Source organism: Panthera tigris, chromosome B3 (assembly GCF_018350195.1).
Source record: "Panthera tigris isolate Pti1 chromosome B3, P.tigris_Pti1_mat1.1, whole genome shotgun sequence".
Classification (NCBI taxonomy): domain Eukaryota; kingdom Metazoa; phylum Chordata; class Mammalia; order Carnivora; family Felidae; genus Panthera; species Panthera tigris.
The window spans coordinates 98,288,778-98,308,205 of NC_056665.1; the positions used below are offsets into that span (position 1 = coordinate 98,288,778).

The 19,428-nt window shown below is 42.6% G+C and overlaps 1 protein-coding gene across 2 annotated transcripts in view; it reads right to left on the reverse strand.

Moving 5' to 3' along the window:
- Window positions 1-17,806, reverse strand: part of TRIM9 (tripartite motif containing 9) — a 111,038-nt gene extending 93,232 nt beyond the window's left edge. For both annotated transcript variants that reach the window (XM_042989689.1, XM_015544504.2), the window contains exon 1: window positions 16,860-17,806. In XM_042989689.1, coding sequence (XP_042845623.1) covers window positions 16,860-17,681 — 822 coding nt within the window. In that variant the 5' untranslated portion in view covers window positions 17,682-17,806. The remainder of the gene's footprint in view (window positions 1-16,859) is intronic.
- Window positions 17,807-19,428: the final 1,622 nt, after the last annotated feature.

The window sequence follows — 19,428 nt, forward strand, 5'->3', positions numbered from 1 at the left end:
ATCCAGTCCTCTTCCTGGGGCATAAAAGTGCTTTGTTTATGTGTTCAAACTGGAAATCTCCCTTACTGTGTGAATTTCCCCACTTGAGCAGCTGAATAAACCTGGAGCACAGGGTCGGCTAAATAGACAGTGGTCTCATGCTATACCACCAGTATCCTAATCTTGAATCAGCAACAGGAATGGCCTTACTCAGCCCACATTGGTTCTTGCAGTAATTACAGTGAGGATGGAGTTGTGAATACAGATCATTTAAATTCCTTAACATGGCTGGGAAGATTAACAAACAGCAGGACAGGAAGGAATGTAGTGGGCTTAGTATATCACTGATAAATGTAACTTAATCCCGGAAGAAAATCATGAGATATGAACAAATAAATACTAAATGAAATTAATTTTCAAATATAATATTTATGGGAATTTTATACCAATCTCTTCAGATACACATTCTAATTAAGGAATTTCTCTAAAAACACTGGCTTAACTTTTGAGGGCTCTATCTCACAATAATAACCTTTTGTACATATAATTTTAGAAAACTTAATAATTGACCATAACCTAAAAGCCATCAGCATATGCAAATTAAGTAATATAAACGGTAAATTGATGACACTGTTCTCATGTAAGTAAATAGAAGACCTATGGGAGTAAAACTACAATATAATTGAAGTATTTGGCTCCACTTAGAAGAGAGTAATTGGCCAGTCTCTGGCTAGCCTCCAAATTGAGTAATAATCTTCTACTAACTAACTCATTCCTTCCCTGTTTTACAGATGAAATTTGTAAATTACTTCTTACTTTCTGCCTTCAACGTAAGTAGAACTTCCAGGTTCCACTAAATATCTTATCATATTACATTTCAGTGGTGGCTATATGTCAACAGATTCTGTGTTGGTATTTGGTTAAATCATTTTATGGCATGTTTCAAACGAAAAGAATTATGTGAGTGCATTTTTATACAACCTAGATGTATATGTTATAATCTTATTTTAACATTACGGGTGATGGGCCAAGTACATTACAGTAATCTATTTTTGGGATCAGTGCCAGCTCTGAAGCTGCTACCTGTGAGGTATGATTTGAGGAGCTGTCAGCACTGGGTCCTTCACTGGGAAGGAAGCCAGCCAGGAAAGCCAGTGTCAGGCTGGAGGCAGAGGATGCACAAGCCAGAAGGGCTGGGCAGAGAGACACTCCCAGAAGTTGCTCGTCAAGAGTCTAGCTAGGGTTGGGTGAAGAGAACGGATACACAGAGGTCAGAGCAAGGCATGGCGATGACCAAACAAAGGCACATACGTTGGAACCAAAGCTGGGCTTTCAGACAGGTAGGCAGAAACCAGAAGATTCACAGGAGACCACTGTGGGAGGGGAGGGGAGAAATAGAGAGCACTGGTGGTCATTAAGGTGCCAACAGAGTTGTCAAGTAGTGTACTGGAGCGGGAGAGAAGAGCAACAGGAGACTCTCTTTTGCTTCATCCTATAAACTTCTTTTGTGCTTTTGGCTAGGGCAGTACCCAATCAGACAACCAATCCAAGGGGACAGCCATGCTGTAATGCTTCAGTTCTCTGTGTGTAAGGGACAAAACAAAGCTTATTTTCTATAAATTCTTCCCTTTCCAGTTTTTATGCTGAAACTCCTCCATTGGATTGATCCTTTGAGCAAAGGCACTGTCTATTGAGGGCCAGTATTAAAAAAAATATATCTTATTTATAAGGAAGGAACATTAATTCAATAGTATAGAGATATACAATTTCCCCTTAAAGAGAGAACAACACAGTTAAGATAAACTTTGATAGTTGTGATCATGCAGTATAGAAAACCGTGATTATAGTTATCTGGGGGCACAGGAGAACCTCTAAAAGAAAATAGGTGTTTTCATTGACCTTCACTGAACACACACACACACACACACAGAAGCAACTGAAAACGGGTCCTGGGATGTTCAGAATTCTTAATATAAGTTCTAAGAAATCAACATTTTTTGTTTTTGTTTTGTTTTCTTGTTTTGTTTTTGATAATACATGCTGTGTGATTTTGGTAATTTACTGAAGTGTTCTGGGATTTACTCCTTTGATTTTGGAGGGGGTTAGAAAGTGATCTCAAACATCTAGTGTCCCAATTCTATCAACTCATAACTCTCAAATAGAGGGGAAGAATCCACCATCTTGACACCCTAAGGTGATGGTAATTTTTTTAATACCATGTTGATAACCTATAAGTAACAGAAAACATAGTACCACTGAAACTTAATAATATATGAGTGAATATCACCACCAAAGTTGGCACAAGTGTAACTCAAGTTGAGGAGGAGGTACGGCCACCATATCTAGGTACCTTGATAACCAAATTATTTCCTCCTACTACTTTTCCATGTTTCCTATTCGTCTGGAGCCAATTCTGAGGCAGAGCTCAGATAAGCTCTACCAGAATTGGCTGATAGAGGTTATTGGGCAAGAAATTAGCAGCAGGTCCTGGTGGGCCACAGTCTTGACAAGTTTTTCCTCATACTTAGTGCTGTGTCTGCTTTTTACTTTCTGTGTCTTTGAGAGAAGAGAGGCTCACATCGCTGTCCCTTCCATTTTAAATGAGTGAATAAGTGTCCAGAATATATAAAAGCTCTCTTACAACTCAACAATAAGGGAGAAATAACCCAAATAAAAATGGCAAAGGATTTGAATAGACATTTCTCTACAAAAGATAGGAAAACAGCCAATGAGCACATGAAAAGATGTTTAATATCACCAGTCATTAGAGAACTGCAAATCAAGACCACATGAGATATCCTTTTGCAACCACTAGGATGGCTCTGAACAAAAAGTGTTGGTGAAAATATGGAGAAATTGGATCCCTTATATATTGCTGGTAGGAATGTAAGATGGTACAGCCTCTTTGGAAATCAACAATCAAGGATATTGTCAATGCTAGAAGCATGGACTTTCTCTTTGGTTTCATGTATTTTTTAATGTAAAATATTTATGTGTTGATTTGCCAACCAACACCAATATTTACTAGTATGTTTTAGATCTACATAACTGGACTTCACTATGAATTCAAACTTTTCTACAACATTTTTTATACACAATTTATTGTTAAGTTAGCTAACATACAGCATATACACTGTGCTCTTGGTTTTGTGGGTAAATTCCTGTGATTCATCACTTATATACAACACTCAGTGCTCATCCCAATAAGTGCCCATCACCCATTTCTTCCCTCCCCTGCCCCCCCATCAACCCTTAGCTTGTTCTCTGTATAAGAGTCTCTTATGGTTTGCCTCCCTCTTTGTTTGAAATTATTTTTCCCCTTCCCTTCCCCTATGGTATTCTGTTAAGTTTCTATGAGATAACCAGAGCAATCAGAAATCTACGTCCTCCTCATGCACATGGATTCTACCTAAGTCTAGGTAGAAAGGTGACAGTTTTGAACTGTAACAGAAGGGTAGTTACCCTAGGTGCCCTTGCTTATTATGCTTATTGAAGCCAGCCTGGAAATTCAGTGCTTGTCCAAGTTTCTGTATTCCATATTTCTTGTCTCTCAAAATAGAAAGTTAGAGAAAATTTTATTTAATGCTGAGCAATATTTTCATTCCACTACTAGAAGATTTGCTTCCTTAATGGCAGAAGGTAGCCAGATAACATGAGTTGAATGTAAACATCAAGCTTCTTCACACTGTATTGAGCTGTGTTTTGGAAGCTATTTATATTTCCTTGCTAAGTCTGGCCAGATGATTGATGGTCAATGAAATCAATAACGTCTGCTTGTTAAAAGCACCACAGATTTATTCGCACCATGTAAGATTTATTAGATTGGATGGGAGTCCAACTTTACATTTGATTTTTTGTGACTAATGCTCTTGGGATACCATTTCATAGATGTAGGGGTGAGGATGGCACAGGCAACACCATTTTATCAAGTTACCCATTTTATCATGAACCTGTGTCCAGGTGATGGCATAAACATCATCAGGAATACCATGTAAATGTACCACATATATCTATAGTAAAATCACTTGTTGGCTTTTTGTAGTGATGAACAGAAATTAAAGTAGAGGCAGCAAAAAAGGATAGAATATAGAGTTATTTTCCTTTGGCTTTGGGTGAGCTGTAATTACAGTTGAGCCTGCATATTTTTGACCTTCCAAGCATTTTCTCCCTACAGAATCAAAAAGCCCATTAAGAAGACCTGCCTTAGGAAGAAACTGTTTAATCCCCCCATATTCACATTTACTTCTCTCTGCAACCTGCTTTTTCAGAGATTAGATAATGTCTTAGACTGGCATACAGCATAGGTCAGAGCAGCATGGCCCTGTCCCGGGCTTTTCCTGGAGCACGGGAGAGAGTAGTATTTGGTGTCAAACAGTTGCTTCTTAAAATGCAAGCTGCAAGCAAAGTAAGAGTAAAGAGAGGGTGAACAAAAATCTCAATAAAGCTGAATTGATGCTATCTGGCTGGAAAGGCAGCTTCACATGAATAAATCAGCAGTCAATGAGAATTAACCATCTATGTGTACTGGCTAATGACAGAAGGTGGCTATTCCCACACCAAAGAACAATGTTAAGCATTCTACTTCTGAAGCTAATTCTTTAAGGAACAGTTTCTTCTTTGACCAGAGCTATTAGTATAAAATGCACAGTTCTGGCTCTATGCAAGTCTTATAAAAAACAAATTTTATTTGGTAGTGCTTAAACCCATTCTTAAACAATAGGCTTTTCCAATTCATATATTCCTTTTCATACTTATGGAAAAGGCAGGCCAGGTGTATATTCTCGAAAAGGAATGTATGTATTTTCTTTTAACCACCTCAGCAAAAGGTCCAAGAAAACAGAGCAGACACCCGCTTATGGGTTTAAGCATAGTTTTGTGTTTTCCAAGATAGACTTGTAAATGTTTTAGAGCTGCAGAAATAAAGATACTTAAAATGCCAAAAAAACTCAACTTAATCTTTTATGTTATTTCTGTCTATAAAAATTTTAAGATGATTATTTTGTTATAAGAGGACAATGAATCAGTGACTGAGCTGATAGAACCCCACTGCCTGCCTGTTGCTTGATTGGTTCGGACAAGGAGGCGGGACAGAGCCCTCCCAGGGTAATCTGGCCTACCCAGTGCACCTCCGATGGTCTGGTCTATGGAATACTCAACATATTTGTCTTTCTTTTCTCTCTGCCCCATATTTTTCTTTTTAAATATACTTTATCACCAGGAAACTTAGGAGACAAATGACTTAATTGCTCAGTAATTTTCATACATGAGAACTAAAGGAATTCAGTTATTTGTTTATGCCATTGTAATTTGCAGCATCATAAAACAGTGCTTTATAGGACATGTGTTTCCTGTGATTATCAGAGGGCAGGACAGATAGCAGTTAAGTACATGAGCTCTGAAGTCAGACAGCTTGGATTCAAACCCTGGCCCTGCCACTTACAGCTGGTACAACTTTATAATCTTTCTGTGCCCCAGTTTTCTCATAGGAAGATGTGTGAATTCTGAAGATTAAGTGAGAAAGTGCTTGGACATGGCTTAGAACAGTTCCTGTCATGTAGTAAGTGCTCAGTAAATTTTAAACAAAAGTATAAAATAGAAGGTTTTCAAATTTAATTATTGTCAGACTAATATGAAAAACTTAAAATATTGGAATATTTGCTAATCATTCATCTGTTAATTGACTCTTTTCTTCATTAAACCTTTTCAAATATCTACTAAGTGCATTAATGGAGGAAACAAGGGCATATTAAGAAACTTTGAGACTTTGAGTTAGTAGGGTCCAGTGGAAGATTCTAACATATGCAATTATAATACATTGGGGGATGCTCAGTGTTGGAACACAGAGATGGGAGCTGTGGAGGGGCGTGGAAAGAAGACAGAAGAGAGTTTGGGAACACATTGGGAAAGGGAATGAGACTGATGGCTGGTTCAGACATTCAGGTGCAAGTGAGAGGTGAGACCATGGAGTAGATGAGTCTCTAGAGACAGGCAGGTTGAGGAAGAGAGAAGAGTCGGTGATGCTTATTTATTCATGATTAGAAACTCAAGACAAGTTTTCTTGCTTTTTCAGCTTAAAATGAGTCAGTCAAAATGAAGAAAAAAACTCTACAGTTGAGGAAAAAAAAGTGTAATTAAACCCAGCTGGGGTGGGAGTGGCGCAGGTGCAGGGGTGACTCTGGTGGAATGAGAGCAGCACTGAGCTTCCGGCTGGCTGGTGGGTTGGGGCTGGTGGGAAGGTCAGGGCCAGCTCAGCTGGTCTGAAGGTTGAGTTTTAAAAAATGCTGGAGGGCAGGGCTGCTGGACTGGGAGACGGCTCTGTGGGGAAACTGGAAGACCATGCGGGTCGAGAAGGAAGAGGTAACTTAGGCAGATGGGAGTATGGCTGGATCCGTGGCCAAAATGCTGCACCATAAGCCGTCACTGTTAACAAGATGACAACGCCAGGGCTGAACAAAAGTGAAGTGAAATTGTGATGATTTCCCTGACGATGTGTCAAGTGCATTCTGTGTATTCTGCTTGGGTTTTTCTAAATAATCTCACTCTGAGTTTCAGACAAGGGTCCAGTTTGGGGTTGGGATAAAACTGCTGTGAGAACACCGCAGGGAAGTGTTTTTGGTTTTGAGATGTCTTTTGGGATTAATTAGACACACTGCTGACAAAGCCTAGATGGTCTCTAATAATATAGGTACACTGCTGGGGGCCATTTTATAGCTAACTCTTCTTCCAAGGTTACAAATTGACTCCAAATGTCATTTTGAAAATATTAGCAAAGCCTAGAATATAACAGTCAAGCACTGCTCTTTTAACTTTCATAAATTGTTGTGATATGCTGTCACAGAAGCAACTTTAGAGTTTAAACTTTTAATTATCATTTTTTGCTTTATCATAAGTACTTTAAAACAATCTATTTATGTCTACCACAATTTAATGACAAACTCAGTCAAATAAGTCACTTGGCATCATGTACACAATGCCTAAAAATAGTCAAAGTGGATCAAAGCCATTATTTCTAGTTATATTACATTAGTATTACTGATGCCTAAAATAATTTTTCAGTTATTTACAATACAAAGGAAAGCAACATATACTGAACATATGTATATAAATACTATAAAATTTACATTAATTGCTTTTACCTCTATCTTTAACTTTAATATTTAAAGAATAACATAGGGGTGCCTGGGTGGCTCAGTTGGTTAAGCAGTCGACTTCGGCTCAGGTCATGATCTTACAGTCCGTTGAGTTCAAGCCATGCATCAGGCTCTATGCTGACAGTTCAGAGCCTGGAGCCTGCTTCAGATTCTGTGTCTCCCTCTCTCTCTGCCCCTCCCCTGCTCAATTCTCTCTCTTTCTCTCTCAAAAATAAATAAACATTAAAAATAATTTTAAAAATAAAAAAATAACATAAATTTAACTTTTTAAATGTTCATTTATTTATTTTGAGGGAGAGAGAGGGAGAATCTCAAGAAGGCTCTGCACTGTCAGCATAGAGCCAGATGGGGGGCTTGAACTTATGAACTGTGAGATCATGACCTGAGCCAAAATCAAGAGTTGGCTGCTTAATCTACTGAGCCACCCAGGCACCCCAAATTTAATTTTTAATACATGTTTTAAGAATTAATACAAGGGGCGCCTGAGTGGCTCAGTTGGTTAAGTGTCTGTCTCTTGATTTTGGCTCAGGTCATGATCTCACGGCTATGAGATCAAGTGCTGTGTCAGGCTCTACACTAGGCATGGAGCCTGCTTAAGATTTTTTCTCCCTCTTCCTCTGCCCCTCCCCTGATTGTGTGCTTGCTCTCTCTCTCTCTCTAAAAAAAAAAAATCAATATATGGTTTAAGGATAGTCTTATTTGGAACAGTTATCCATAGACTAGAGTTTTAGAGTAGTCTACTCTGCATACACAAGAAACTTACTTTGCTACTGGCTTATCATTGTCTAGAACAGTGTTTCCCAAACTTGTTTGGCACTAAAAAAGAGGTTCTACAACTTAAGTGTCCATCAACAGATGAATAGATAAAGAAAATGTGGTATATGTACACAGAAGACTATTATTCAGCCAAAAAAAAGGAAAGTCTGCCTTTGGCAACAACATGGATGGACCTTAGAGGTTATAAGCCAGAGAAAGACAAATACTCTATGTTCTCACTTATATGTGGAATTTAAAAAAGCTGAACCCAAAGAAATAGAGAATAGAATGGTGGTTGTCAAGAGTTGGGGGTTGGGTAAATGGACAGATGTTAGTCAAAGGGTACAAATTTCCAGCTATAACATGAATACGTTCTAGGGATCTAATATAACATGATGACTATAATTTACAATACAGTATTATATACTTGAAAGCTGAGAGTGTAAATCTTTTTTTTTAATGTTTATTTAGAGAGAGTGAGAGAGAGACAGAGACAGAGAAAGAGAAGGGGAGAGAGAGAGAATCCCAAGCAAGATCCATGCTGTCAGCATAGAACCCAATGTGGGGCTTGAACCCATGAACCGTGAGATCATGACCTGAGCGAAACTAGGAGTTGGATACCTAACTGACTGAGCCGAGGCACCCCCAGAGTGTAATTCTTAAAAGTTATCGCCACACACATACAAAAGGCACTTGTGTGAGCAGATGGATGTGCTAACAAACCTTGTTGTGGCAATCATTTCACAATATATACATGCATCAAATCATCACTTTGTACACCTTTAACTTCCATAGGCTATATGTCAATAGTATCACAATAAGGCTGGAAAAAAATGAAAAAATAAAGTTTCCAAAGACAAATAAGTTTAGAAATTTCTAGATTAAATCAAGCAGGGTTTTTTTGCTGCCAAATGGGTCAGTACATTGTTATAATAATGTACAATGTGGACCATCTGGAGCATATGTAGAGTGGAGTGTCTCAAAATTATTTAATCACAGAAACTTTGAGGGAACGCAGTTTGAGAAACTCTGACCTAGAGAACGGGTCAAAGCAACATGTATGTTTTCAGAGGTTTCTTGACTTTGGAAAAAAATAAAATTGATTATTGATTTCAGAATCTCCCTGTCCAGCCTGTTGCCCTTGACAGTATCATCACCACATACACCAAGTAATTTAAAGTTGGTAAAAAGGAAATTTCCTTACGCTTCTTTGTAAGAAACCCCTCAATAAGAATAGAGGAAAACAGCCAATAGACTAGTACAGACTACACAGCAGCGAATGGGTAGACAGTGTTAGATTAAATATCACATGATTCCTGCTTCATTAAATCAAAAGTGCTTTCCATTTGTATATTTGTATTTGTTTGTATTTTTGGCATCAGAATATAATATTCTAGAGACAATATCTAGAATGAATAAGAATTAGTATCTTCAAACACAAATGTTCACATGTGTTAATTTGTTTTTATAAGTTAGGACTTCTCAGTTGAAAGTGGCTGAAAACTGACACAAACTAGCTAACGCAAAAAAGGAGGGAGGTCTCTTGGCTCAGTAACTCAAAAGGCAAGAGGGGTTAGCTGGCCTCCTCAGTCATGACAGGTTCCAGAAGCTCAAATACTGTTCTCTGAATTCACTCTCCATTTCTCAGCTCTGTATTTCTGTGGGTTGCCTTATTTTCTTCTACTTATGGGGTAGGTGGAAGAGGCATGGATATAGACAGCTTCTGGCTTTTATTATTCTAGCTGAATAATATTAACAAGCCCAGAGAAGAGCAAGGCTCTCTGTCCCTGACTCAGTAGATACAAACCTCAGAAAGGACGCTGATTGGACTGGCTTGGGACATGTGCTAATCTTTTAAATGAATCACTTGGGCCAAAGGGATAGGGTGTCATGACTGGCCAGGCCTATGTCACATGCCCTCCCACCTGGCCAGGTAAGGCAGGGCGTTAGATTGGCAACCCCACCAGAATCGCAGGCACTGGGCAGCGGTAGGAACTGGTGGTGAGGGAAGCATTTAACTAGGGCAAGAAGAATACTGCCGTTATGAGGCCAAAAGACAAAAAACACAAAACACTGAACTCCATGGTTACTAAAGCTCTTTTTTCCTTCTATGAAGTAGCTGCAATTATTGACATGAAACTATATGAATTTATTTTTCTCCCACTCCCAACCCAACTACATACTTTAAAAGAGGTACCCAACGTTAGTACAAAATCATGCTTTGGCACCTTCTGTGCTCCTTTCTCCATTCATACATAAGTCAAGTCAGAAACTGCTTTGCTCTGATGTGGCCACATTCACCATAACATATAATAGTAATAACAACACACATCACTTTGGTGGTGGAACGCTGCTGGGGAGAGGAAGCAGCGAGCTACAGCTGCGGTGTTCGCTATACTTCTCTGTCTTCTTTTTCATCATCATCAACTCTTGCTTCACCTTCAAAGCAGCTCAAGAGATTAGTGCTGCAGCTAGAATGCGGAAGGTCCAAGGAGAGCAAAGGGGCTTTCTTCTGCACCCAGAAGGGTTTCCTCTCAGACTGCACAAGAGGTACTAGTCAGTGCCTCCCTGCCCCCGCTGCTCTCAAAGGCCTTCTGCCTGGAGCTTTCCTCTGTCCATCAGGACTGGGACTGGGGGTGGGGAGGGGGGATGGGGAGTTGAGGCACTCGCCTCTGGTGTAGAATTTAAGGGAGTGCCAAAAACCTCAGTCATCAACATTAATACTATTTTAATGCAGTATTTTTTAAAAATAAAATTAATGCAAAGAATCTATGAAGAACAAAAGGTCAAAATATTAAACAAAGAGAGGACCAATACTACTGATATTTCCTGTTGACACAGGCTCCAATATGGCTCAACATGGCACTGTTACTGACCTTGCCTTTATTTTTTTAAAATGTTTTAAAACGTTTATTTGTCTTTGAGAGAGAGACAGAGTGTGAGTGGGGGAGGGGCAGAGAGCGAGGGAGACACAGGATCTGAAGCAGGCTCCAGGCTATGAGCTGTCAGCACAGAGCCTGATGCAGGCCTCAAACCCGCAAACCGTGAGATCATAACCGTGAGATCATAACCTGAGCCGAAGTTGGACGCTCAACCAACTGAGCCACCCAGGTGCCCCCCCGACTTTGTCTTTATTTAAAATGTTGATATGTTGTCCATCATGGATTTTTTTGCATTAATTTTTATTGTTTAAGATATTGCATTATAATATTTTGTATCTTGATTACTGAGTGTTTGAAATTTTTTAAATGTTTATTTATTTTTGAGATGGAGAGAGAGACAGCATGAGCAGGGAGGGGCAGAGAGAGAGGGAGACACAGAATCCGAAGCAGGCTCCAGGCTCTGAGCTGTCAGCACAGAGCCCGATGCGGGGCTCGAAATCACGGACCGCGAGATCATGACCTGAGCCGAAGTTGGACGCTTAACTGACTGAGCCACCCAGGCACCCCCGAATTACTGAGGTTTGGTGCCCCCTTAAATTTTGCACGTAAGGTGAGTGCCTCACTCTAGTCTTCTGCATCCACCTCACCAAAGGGGTGGGGTCATGACCTGGAGCACCATCAGGAAATACCTCACTCAAGTTGAGCTAATCAGATTCTTTCTCTAAACTTGAAAATGGAAAGAGACAGAGACTCTATCCAGATGACAGTGAACACTTGCACTGAAATGTCATTCTGAGTTGTGGCTGGAGGACTCTTGTCAGGCCTTGTTCAGGCCAAAGAGGACCACTGTAAGAGACAGAATGAGGGAGTTGAGCATGTGGCAGATTTTTATTATTTGTCCAAAATATCCTCTGCCCCCCTCTATAGGGTCCTTTTCTGATGCCTCTCTCTGTTGGAAGAGTGTATTGCCCGCAGCAGGGACATCAGGCATGGCCACATGACTTGTTTTAGCCAATGGAATATAAGCAGAGGCAAAACGCCACATCTGAGTAGAAACTTCAGGTGCTATTGAGTAGTTCTGCTTTGCTGTCTTCCCTCTATGGTAAGGTTGGCATGTTCCAAACATGCTGTTTCAGCTGAAGTTCAAGAATAAGAAGATGTGGAGAAGGGCCACAGCTGATTCTCAGTGGGCACTGAGGTAAGAAATTATATACTTCTGTTATAATTCACGGAAATTAGGAAATGGTTACTGTAGCATAACTTAGTCTAACCTGACTGATACAGAGAATAAACTTAGTTTCTAGTTTTTCAGTTTGTCCTCCTTGAAACTTGATTTTGTTTCATACCCATGAAATCCTCTGAGATCACTTAAGTGGGTGTTCTGTTCCTTATAACCAAGAGTCCCTGATAAAATTGATAACAATGATATTATTTAGAACGATTTTGTTCTTTTTACCATGTAATGGGTTCTTTCCTCCCCTGTGCCAAGGTTGAGTTGTATGCATGCACACACTTTGAGAAATGCTTAGATGAGACAATTTACTGCACTGAAAGTAAGGATAATTTTTGACTGTGTATTATTATTAGTCAATAACAGATAGCTATGATAGTTTTCTCTTACTTTATGCAAACTGCGACTTAACCTGAAATTTCAATTAATAGCATTGTTTCATGGTATATACAGGAAGAACAATTTCTGCTACTTCAGAGTGATAACACTATCTTCACTGGAGAATCTGAAACAATGGAGTCCTATTAATTATCATTTTAGCTTTGTTATTGAAAAATAAAATCCCTTTGTTTACTATATACATAAATCTTTGTGTAGTGTTTTCATTCCTTGAGTTTAATTCAACTGAGTATTCTCTGAACCGCCCCCCCCCCCCACCACCCATGAGGGTTTGGCTCAGTCTTTCAGGCTACCCTCAAGAGAAGCCTTTTACTGCATCCTGTGCTCTGAAAGGAGCGAGCAAAGTCTCCAAAATTAGGGCATGAGATTTTTATGCAATAATTGTTGACTAGTGAGACAGTAACTTCTGTTTTACACAAAACTTTCTCTTGTGCCAAACTGAAATGAATAAACATTTAAATTAGTTTTTCAAAATATTTCCACAAGTATAGTTTTGTGGGTAGGAAGCATAGAAGTTGTAAGACTTGCTTCAAGCTCTTGGCAAGTAAGTGGCAGCATCAGGTCTGGAATGGGATCTCTTGTCATCTAGCTATTTCTATTATGCCTTGGTACAAAGAACAACTGGCTTCTCTGATACATTCTCCTCAATATCTGTAACACTGTGCACAGAATGTTCTGATTGTCCTAGAAGTAAATTCTAAAACTATAAAAAACATGAATATCTGCTACCTATTATATTTACCATAGGAACATCTAGATTATACTGTGTTTACTGCTTATAGTTAACTGAATATCATTTTAGTTATATTAAATGACACGCTCTGCTACACACATATTTGATGAGATGCCAACATACTAAAAAGCAGATATTTGTTTTCCAGAATAGTTTGAAAATCAAAGCACTGACAGTTTATTTTAAAATGTAGCCTAAATTGCAAATTTTCATTAAAAAAAGAAGGTAAGAGAAAAATAACATTTGAAACAAGATTCAGAGTAGATAGTATAGAAAGGAAAAGAAAATCCTTGCTCAACTGCACAAATACAAAAGAACAGTTACAAATATATTACTGATTCAGTGATTGATAAAATATACCAAGAATTCAAGGAGGATGTTAGATTTAGAAATGTGAATTGCTAAAAATACAAAGCAGTAACAGTGGTTCCAATTGCCTATTTGAAAGTCTCTACAAAATTATTTTTTTGTGTAGCAATTCTTCATACCAGCCTAACTTGGGTAAAATAACATAGCAAATGCTGGTACTAAATATAAATTGTTACCAGACATTTTTCTTATAAGGCAGTATTATTTTTCATGGATTTTGAAGGCCATACCATGTGAGAAGTATTTTAATTTGGTCAATTGACAACTAATGAGATTCAACCAGTTGTTTTTAAAGCCTCTAAAAATAAACTTCAGCCATTTTGTCTTAATGTGTAAGATGATGATTTAGTCCTTGAGGGAAATACTTATTCATAGAATTTTAATCACTAGAAATGACTAACTAATACAGTAGAACATTAATGAAAACTTTCGGGTCTAGTAATAACCTGTGTTGATAACTACTTGCCTAACTTTGGGAAAACTACTTAATGTAATTCTTTGCTTTCCATTGTTTTGAAGGGCATAGAAATTCTGGCCTATGAGCTTTTGTGGAAACAGAGCATAAAGAGACTATATGGGAAAATTTAGTATTAACACATTAATTACTTTATTAAGAAGATAAGATGGGCGAGTAATGCTTGTTGTTCATCTAAGATGATAAGCAAATGTTAAAATCTGTCATCTTTGTGCCTTATTTATTTATTTATTTTTGGCAGTTTAATGATCCTGATGTTGACTGAACAAAAATTATACATATTCACTATTTTGGAAAAAATGTGCAATAGATCAGAGAAGAAATGTTCTCCCTGCCCCCCTCCCCCCCGCAATGAACTAACCTTCCTTTTCTAGCCTGCTTATGTCTCAAGGTCTTTGACATTATTGGTTTTTTAACAGACATCCAAATTTCAACTCAGTCCACACCAGTGTCTACTCACAAATTCCATTTCTCATAAAACGAATGATTTAACATTTCAAATCTACACAGGGTTTGACAAAGATGAAAGGTTGCTTTTGGTCTTAATGGATAAAGTATATAGGCTCTCCGTCACAGAAAAATAATGCTGTGGTTTGACCATCCTAATTAGCCTGTGACTCTAAGTTCTTTTTTCAGACAGGGCGATTAATTTCTTAGTTCCAAGGGTAGTTTTGAAGGGTAATTTAAAAGAGGCTGTAGTTAGCAGTTTAAGAGTGAAATCATAACATGAAGAAAAGATTGGCGGCAAACTAAAGTTTTGAAAACTTTGAAAATTAAGTATCGTTAACAATTTTAAATTGAAGTGTCTTCAAAATAGTGGCATGTGCCTAGTAGGGCTCAGATTTGTGCTGATTTAGATTTTCATCAGTACACATAAGATGTAATAGGTTACATGTGAGAACACAAATGACTGTAAACACAGGTCACATTCAACTAATACTGAATTGAGAAAACCTCCCTGATGGCTGAAAACAGTGATACCTTATTTCTTTTCTTGTTGTAAATAAAATATCAATGTTCCAGCCTTAACCCCATCGTTTCTCTCAAAGGCTAGTCTTTCTGGTCTCCAAGCAATGCTGGGAAATCCTTAGTGGGGCACAGAGGAGGCCTGAGCACCAACTTTACTGCCCTGCCTAATCCTTGGGCTTGCAACTCAATGATGTGAAGAAAATCTCCTTACAACAATCCTGAACTCCTGTCTTACCCTTTGCATCTTCAACAAAGTGAATTATTTAAAATTAGAATGGGGCACCTGGGTGGCTTGATTTCAGGGCAGATCATGATCTCAAGGTTCCTGGAATTGAGCCCCAAGTCCAACTCTGTACTGACAGCAGGGAGCCTCCTTGAGATTCTCTCTCTCCCTCTCTCTCTGCACCTTCCCTGCTCACACTCTTGCTCTCTCTCAAAATAAACAAACATTTTTTTAATCTTAAAAAAATTAAAAGTGCAATTTATACACATCTCCTCAAGAGTGGTTCCCTTCCTTCTAAGCAGGGTGGGCATAACATTATCAAGATCTTTCTCCTCATGAAGCTTATTTTCTAGTGTGTAAGGAGGGGAGCAATAAATAAATACAAAAATAACAGGATAATTAAAATATACAGCATGCCAGTTAGTGGTGGCTGAGAGGAGTGGCGGCAACTGTGGCCAGAAGGGTCTGGCAAAGGTGACACGTGAGCGACAATCTTAAGGAGGGAAGAGAGTGAGCCATTCCATTACAGGGTTTTGGGTAAGGCTGTCCCAGGTTGAAGAAACATCAAATGCAAAGGCCCAGGGGCCGGAAAGGTGTCTGGTATTGGTTAGGGGACAGTGTAACTGGAGCAGAGGGGAAGAGTGGGAGGAAATAAGGTCGATGAGACCGAATGTGAACAGGTCAAGCAGGTCGTGGTGGGCCATTCCAGGGCCCGTCTAAGAAATGGACGTTTGGAGGATTCTGAGCAGAGGAGTGGCATGACCTAAATGTTGTTAAAGGCACTCTTCTTGAAGCTAGTTTTGGTGGAGGCGCCATCAAAAGAGATCAGAAAGATAAATCCGATGGTAACAGGTGCCTCAAAGCTTGCTAGGACAACTACTGAAAGGGGAAAAGGGTTGAGTCCTGGACCAACGGATGCGTGGTGGTTGGGAGCACGGAGTACCCTGGGAGACGCACCTGCGCAGCTTTCAGGCCTAGACCACCCAGAAACCTCTGGTCCTGCTACTTCAGCCCCAGGTCCCTAGCCTGGGGAGGGTCAGGGCCCGAAGCCCTCAAGCCTGGTTGCCGTAGCCACCACAGGATTTTTCTTTCCCCTCGCTACACTCCCCACTCCTGGGAGCAAAGCACCAGGTCCCGCATCCGCTCCAGCGCAGACTCCCAAGTTTGGGGCAGCGCAGACTCATCAGTATTCCGCCCGCGGAGTTCTCCCCGCCCCCGCCGCGAATCACCGCGCCCGCCTATCCCGCAGCTCCAGCCTTTCCGCGTTCCGCGCCGCCTCACCGCCCCCACCCGGTCCCTGTGGACCGCAGCCTCATCTGCCCTGAAGCGTTCCTGGCAGCCCCGGGCACTGGCGGGGTTACGCCGCGCTTTCCAGCAAGCTGGCGGCGGCCACAAGCTGCGCCTCCGCAGCGGAGAGGGGGCGCCCTGTGCTAGGCGGCGCCCCCGGGGAGACCCGCTCTAAGGCATCCCCGCAACAACTCTAGGGATATTCAACTCCCCAGCTCTCGGTTTAAGGTCCCCCTGCACTTCTGCAGTGCACCAGACGGGGGAAGCAAATATAGGAGGACCTGCATTGCGCCCCCGCTGGGATGCACTTGCGCAAAAAGGAGACCGTCTGCTGCAAAACCGGAGGATCCGAGGCGCAGGGAGTTAGGGGTGGGTTTTTCTTTTTTTTTTTTTTTAAGGACTCACCTTGTGCAGTTTCCACATGGCCCCCAGGGCTTTGACTTCGTGGCTGGAGTGTTTGCCCTCCTCCAAGCACTGGTAGCACACAGGCATCTTGCACTGCACGCAATACATGCTGTGGTTCTCCAGCTCGTGATCTGTGCAGGTGGATACCTTGCGCGGGCTCAGCCGCCGGCTCACGCGGCCCTGGGCCGGGGGCACCAGGCGGTGCTTGGCTAGGGGCCCTCGGGGCGGGTGGCAGCGCAGGCGGCACGGATCGCAGTAGAAGACATCGCACTGTTCGCACATGACGGTGGCCTCCTTAGGCGCCTTCTCGCAGAGCTGGCACTTGAGGGCTGCGGCTTTGCTCTGTTGGTAGCGGTCAATCACCCCTTCCAGGACGCGGTTCTTGGGGAAGCCGCGGAGCCCCCGGTCATCCAGTATGAGGCTGCGGTGGCACTGGGGACAGGTGATACAGGAGTTGCGGGGCACCGGGGCCAAGGCCGGTGACAGATGGGTGGCCGGTGGCGGCATAGCCGGCGGGAACACGCGGACGCCGTTGGGGGACTTCTGGCACGGCGTAGTGGGGGCACTGGCGAAGCCCCCGTAGGAACCATAGCCGCTGTCTGCTTCGCTGTACAGGCTCATCTTGTCCAGGTCCAGATAGTCATAGTCGGAGACCCCAGAGCCCGAGGCCCGACGGCTCTGGGGGGACTCAGACTCCGGGGTCTGTACCAGGATGTTGCGGGCGCACGCTTGACATAAATTGTGAGAGCAGGGCAGGATGATGGGCTCCCGATAGAAGGAGCCGCACACAGGGCATTTTAACTCTTCTTCCATCTCTTCCATGAGGACCGGGCTGGGAGCGAGGCAGCAGCGGCTGCAACGGTTGCCTGAGCTGGTGAAGCGGCCGACGGCCTCTCGTCTCCAGCACCTTGGCCAGCGGCGGCGGTGGTGGTGGCGCCTTCCCGCGTCGCCTGGGCACCGACTCCCGGGGAGGCGCTTTCTCTCCAAGCCACTCTGTCTGTGAGCCAAAGAACCGCGACGCCGCGCGCCAGCCCCGGACCGCCCCCTCCTAGTCCCGCCCTGCCCTGTAAACAGCGGCCCATTGGACAGCGGCGAGAGAGCGAAGCTCTCATTGGCCACGCGCCCCGTCCTTCTCCTCTCTTCTGCAGGCCAGGGGGGGTTTCGTAGCGGACTCTGAGGATGAGCGAGTCTTCGCTCCCGGCTGCAGGATCTCGGGAGGGGGCCGGCGTGCGGAGGCGAGGGCCCGGGAAGGAGGAATTAGGCGGGATGACTCATCCTTCGCCCCGCTTCCTTCCGACCTCCGGTGCAGTCACCCAGGAGCAGGGGGCGTGAGAAACCCCTCCCCGCAGCGAGTAGGCTGGCGGAGGGGGCTGGCGCTTCTCGCCAACTGTCTTGTGTTTGGCTTCCAGCTCTGGTGTCCGCGCCGACCTACCACCAGCTAGGGCCGCGCGACACCGAGGACCACCCTCCCCGCCTTCTCTTTCCGCTGCTGGCAGCCTGGGCTGGCGCCTCACCCAGGCCTGGATTTCGGTACCGCAGCCGGGCTCTTCTCCCCTCCAGGAACGCGGTGCAGCCCGGCCCCGGCTCTACCCCATCCCAGGCGTCTGGCGTGAGCCCTGGGAAGCGCTTCTTTGCTTCTTTCACCCTCAGTCCCTGGGTTTTAAGACGGGATTAATAATATTAATTTCTTAGTGCTGCCGTGAGACTGAAAGGCTCAGTATGTTAGTTAAAACCTCTGCCCCCTACCTTTCCCGCTTTAAATTCAGGCTCGGCCCAGAGGCTTCCCAAGCCGTGGTGTGAACCCTAGGGTGCGAACGTGCCTCTCTCCTCTCCTCACTCTCCCTGCCTTCCAAAGCTGTGCTGTCACCCTGCTCTCAGCGCCCGGTTGTGCTTTCGCGAGGCCAGCAGTACCTTTGGCTCAGTTTGAGGCAGGTATGGGTTGCCTATTTCTCAGTGCCCACAGTTTAGTAACTAGCTGCAGATGAATCACTGTGTCACTGCGGAGTCTCCGTGTTTGAATCCAAACAGCATTATTCAGTGTCACGTGGCCTGAGCCTTTACCACAGCTTCAGAATGGTGGGTTCTTTCCGTTTCTTCTTGTTTCCTCCAGTGAAGTGTGTGGGGGTGCTGGTGGAGGGGTGCGGGTAGGGGATGGGGGTTAGTTTTAGTGTTAGTCCTCAAGTATTAAGCCCCCTTCTTCTCCCTGTCCCCAAACATTGATGGAGATATCTGGTCCTGTCCCTTGCCCACAGAACTGTTAATTTGATTAATGTAGGAGGAGGAGGAACCCTCCCCAGCAACCCCCCCCCAAAAAAAAGAAAGAAAAATCTTTGAGTCAAGTGACATTCTGAGATAGCCGCTTTTTGAAATAGTACATGGCTGCCTTTTGCTGAGTAAATGGCAAAAACTCATTCCAAGGTTTAAGAAATCTTCCATTTTTCATCTTCCAAAAAAAGATAACTTGATTATATGCAGCTACGTTTATAATTTAAAAGCACTTTATTGCCCAGTGAAAAATGGACCATAATCCTGCCCTTGGAGAAACAGTCCAATAAACTAGGTTATCTTT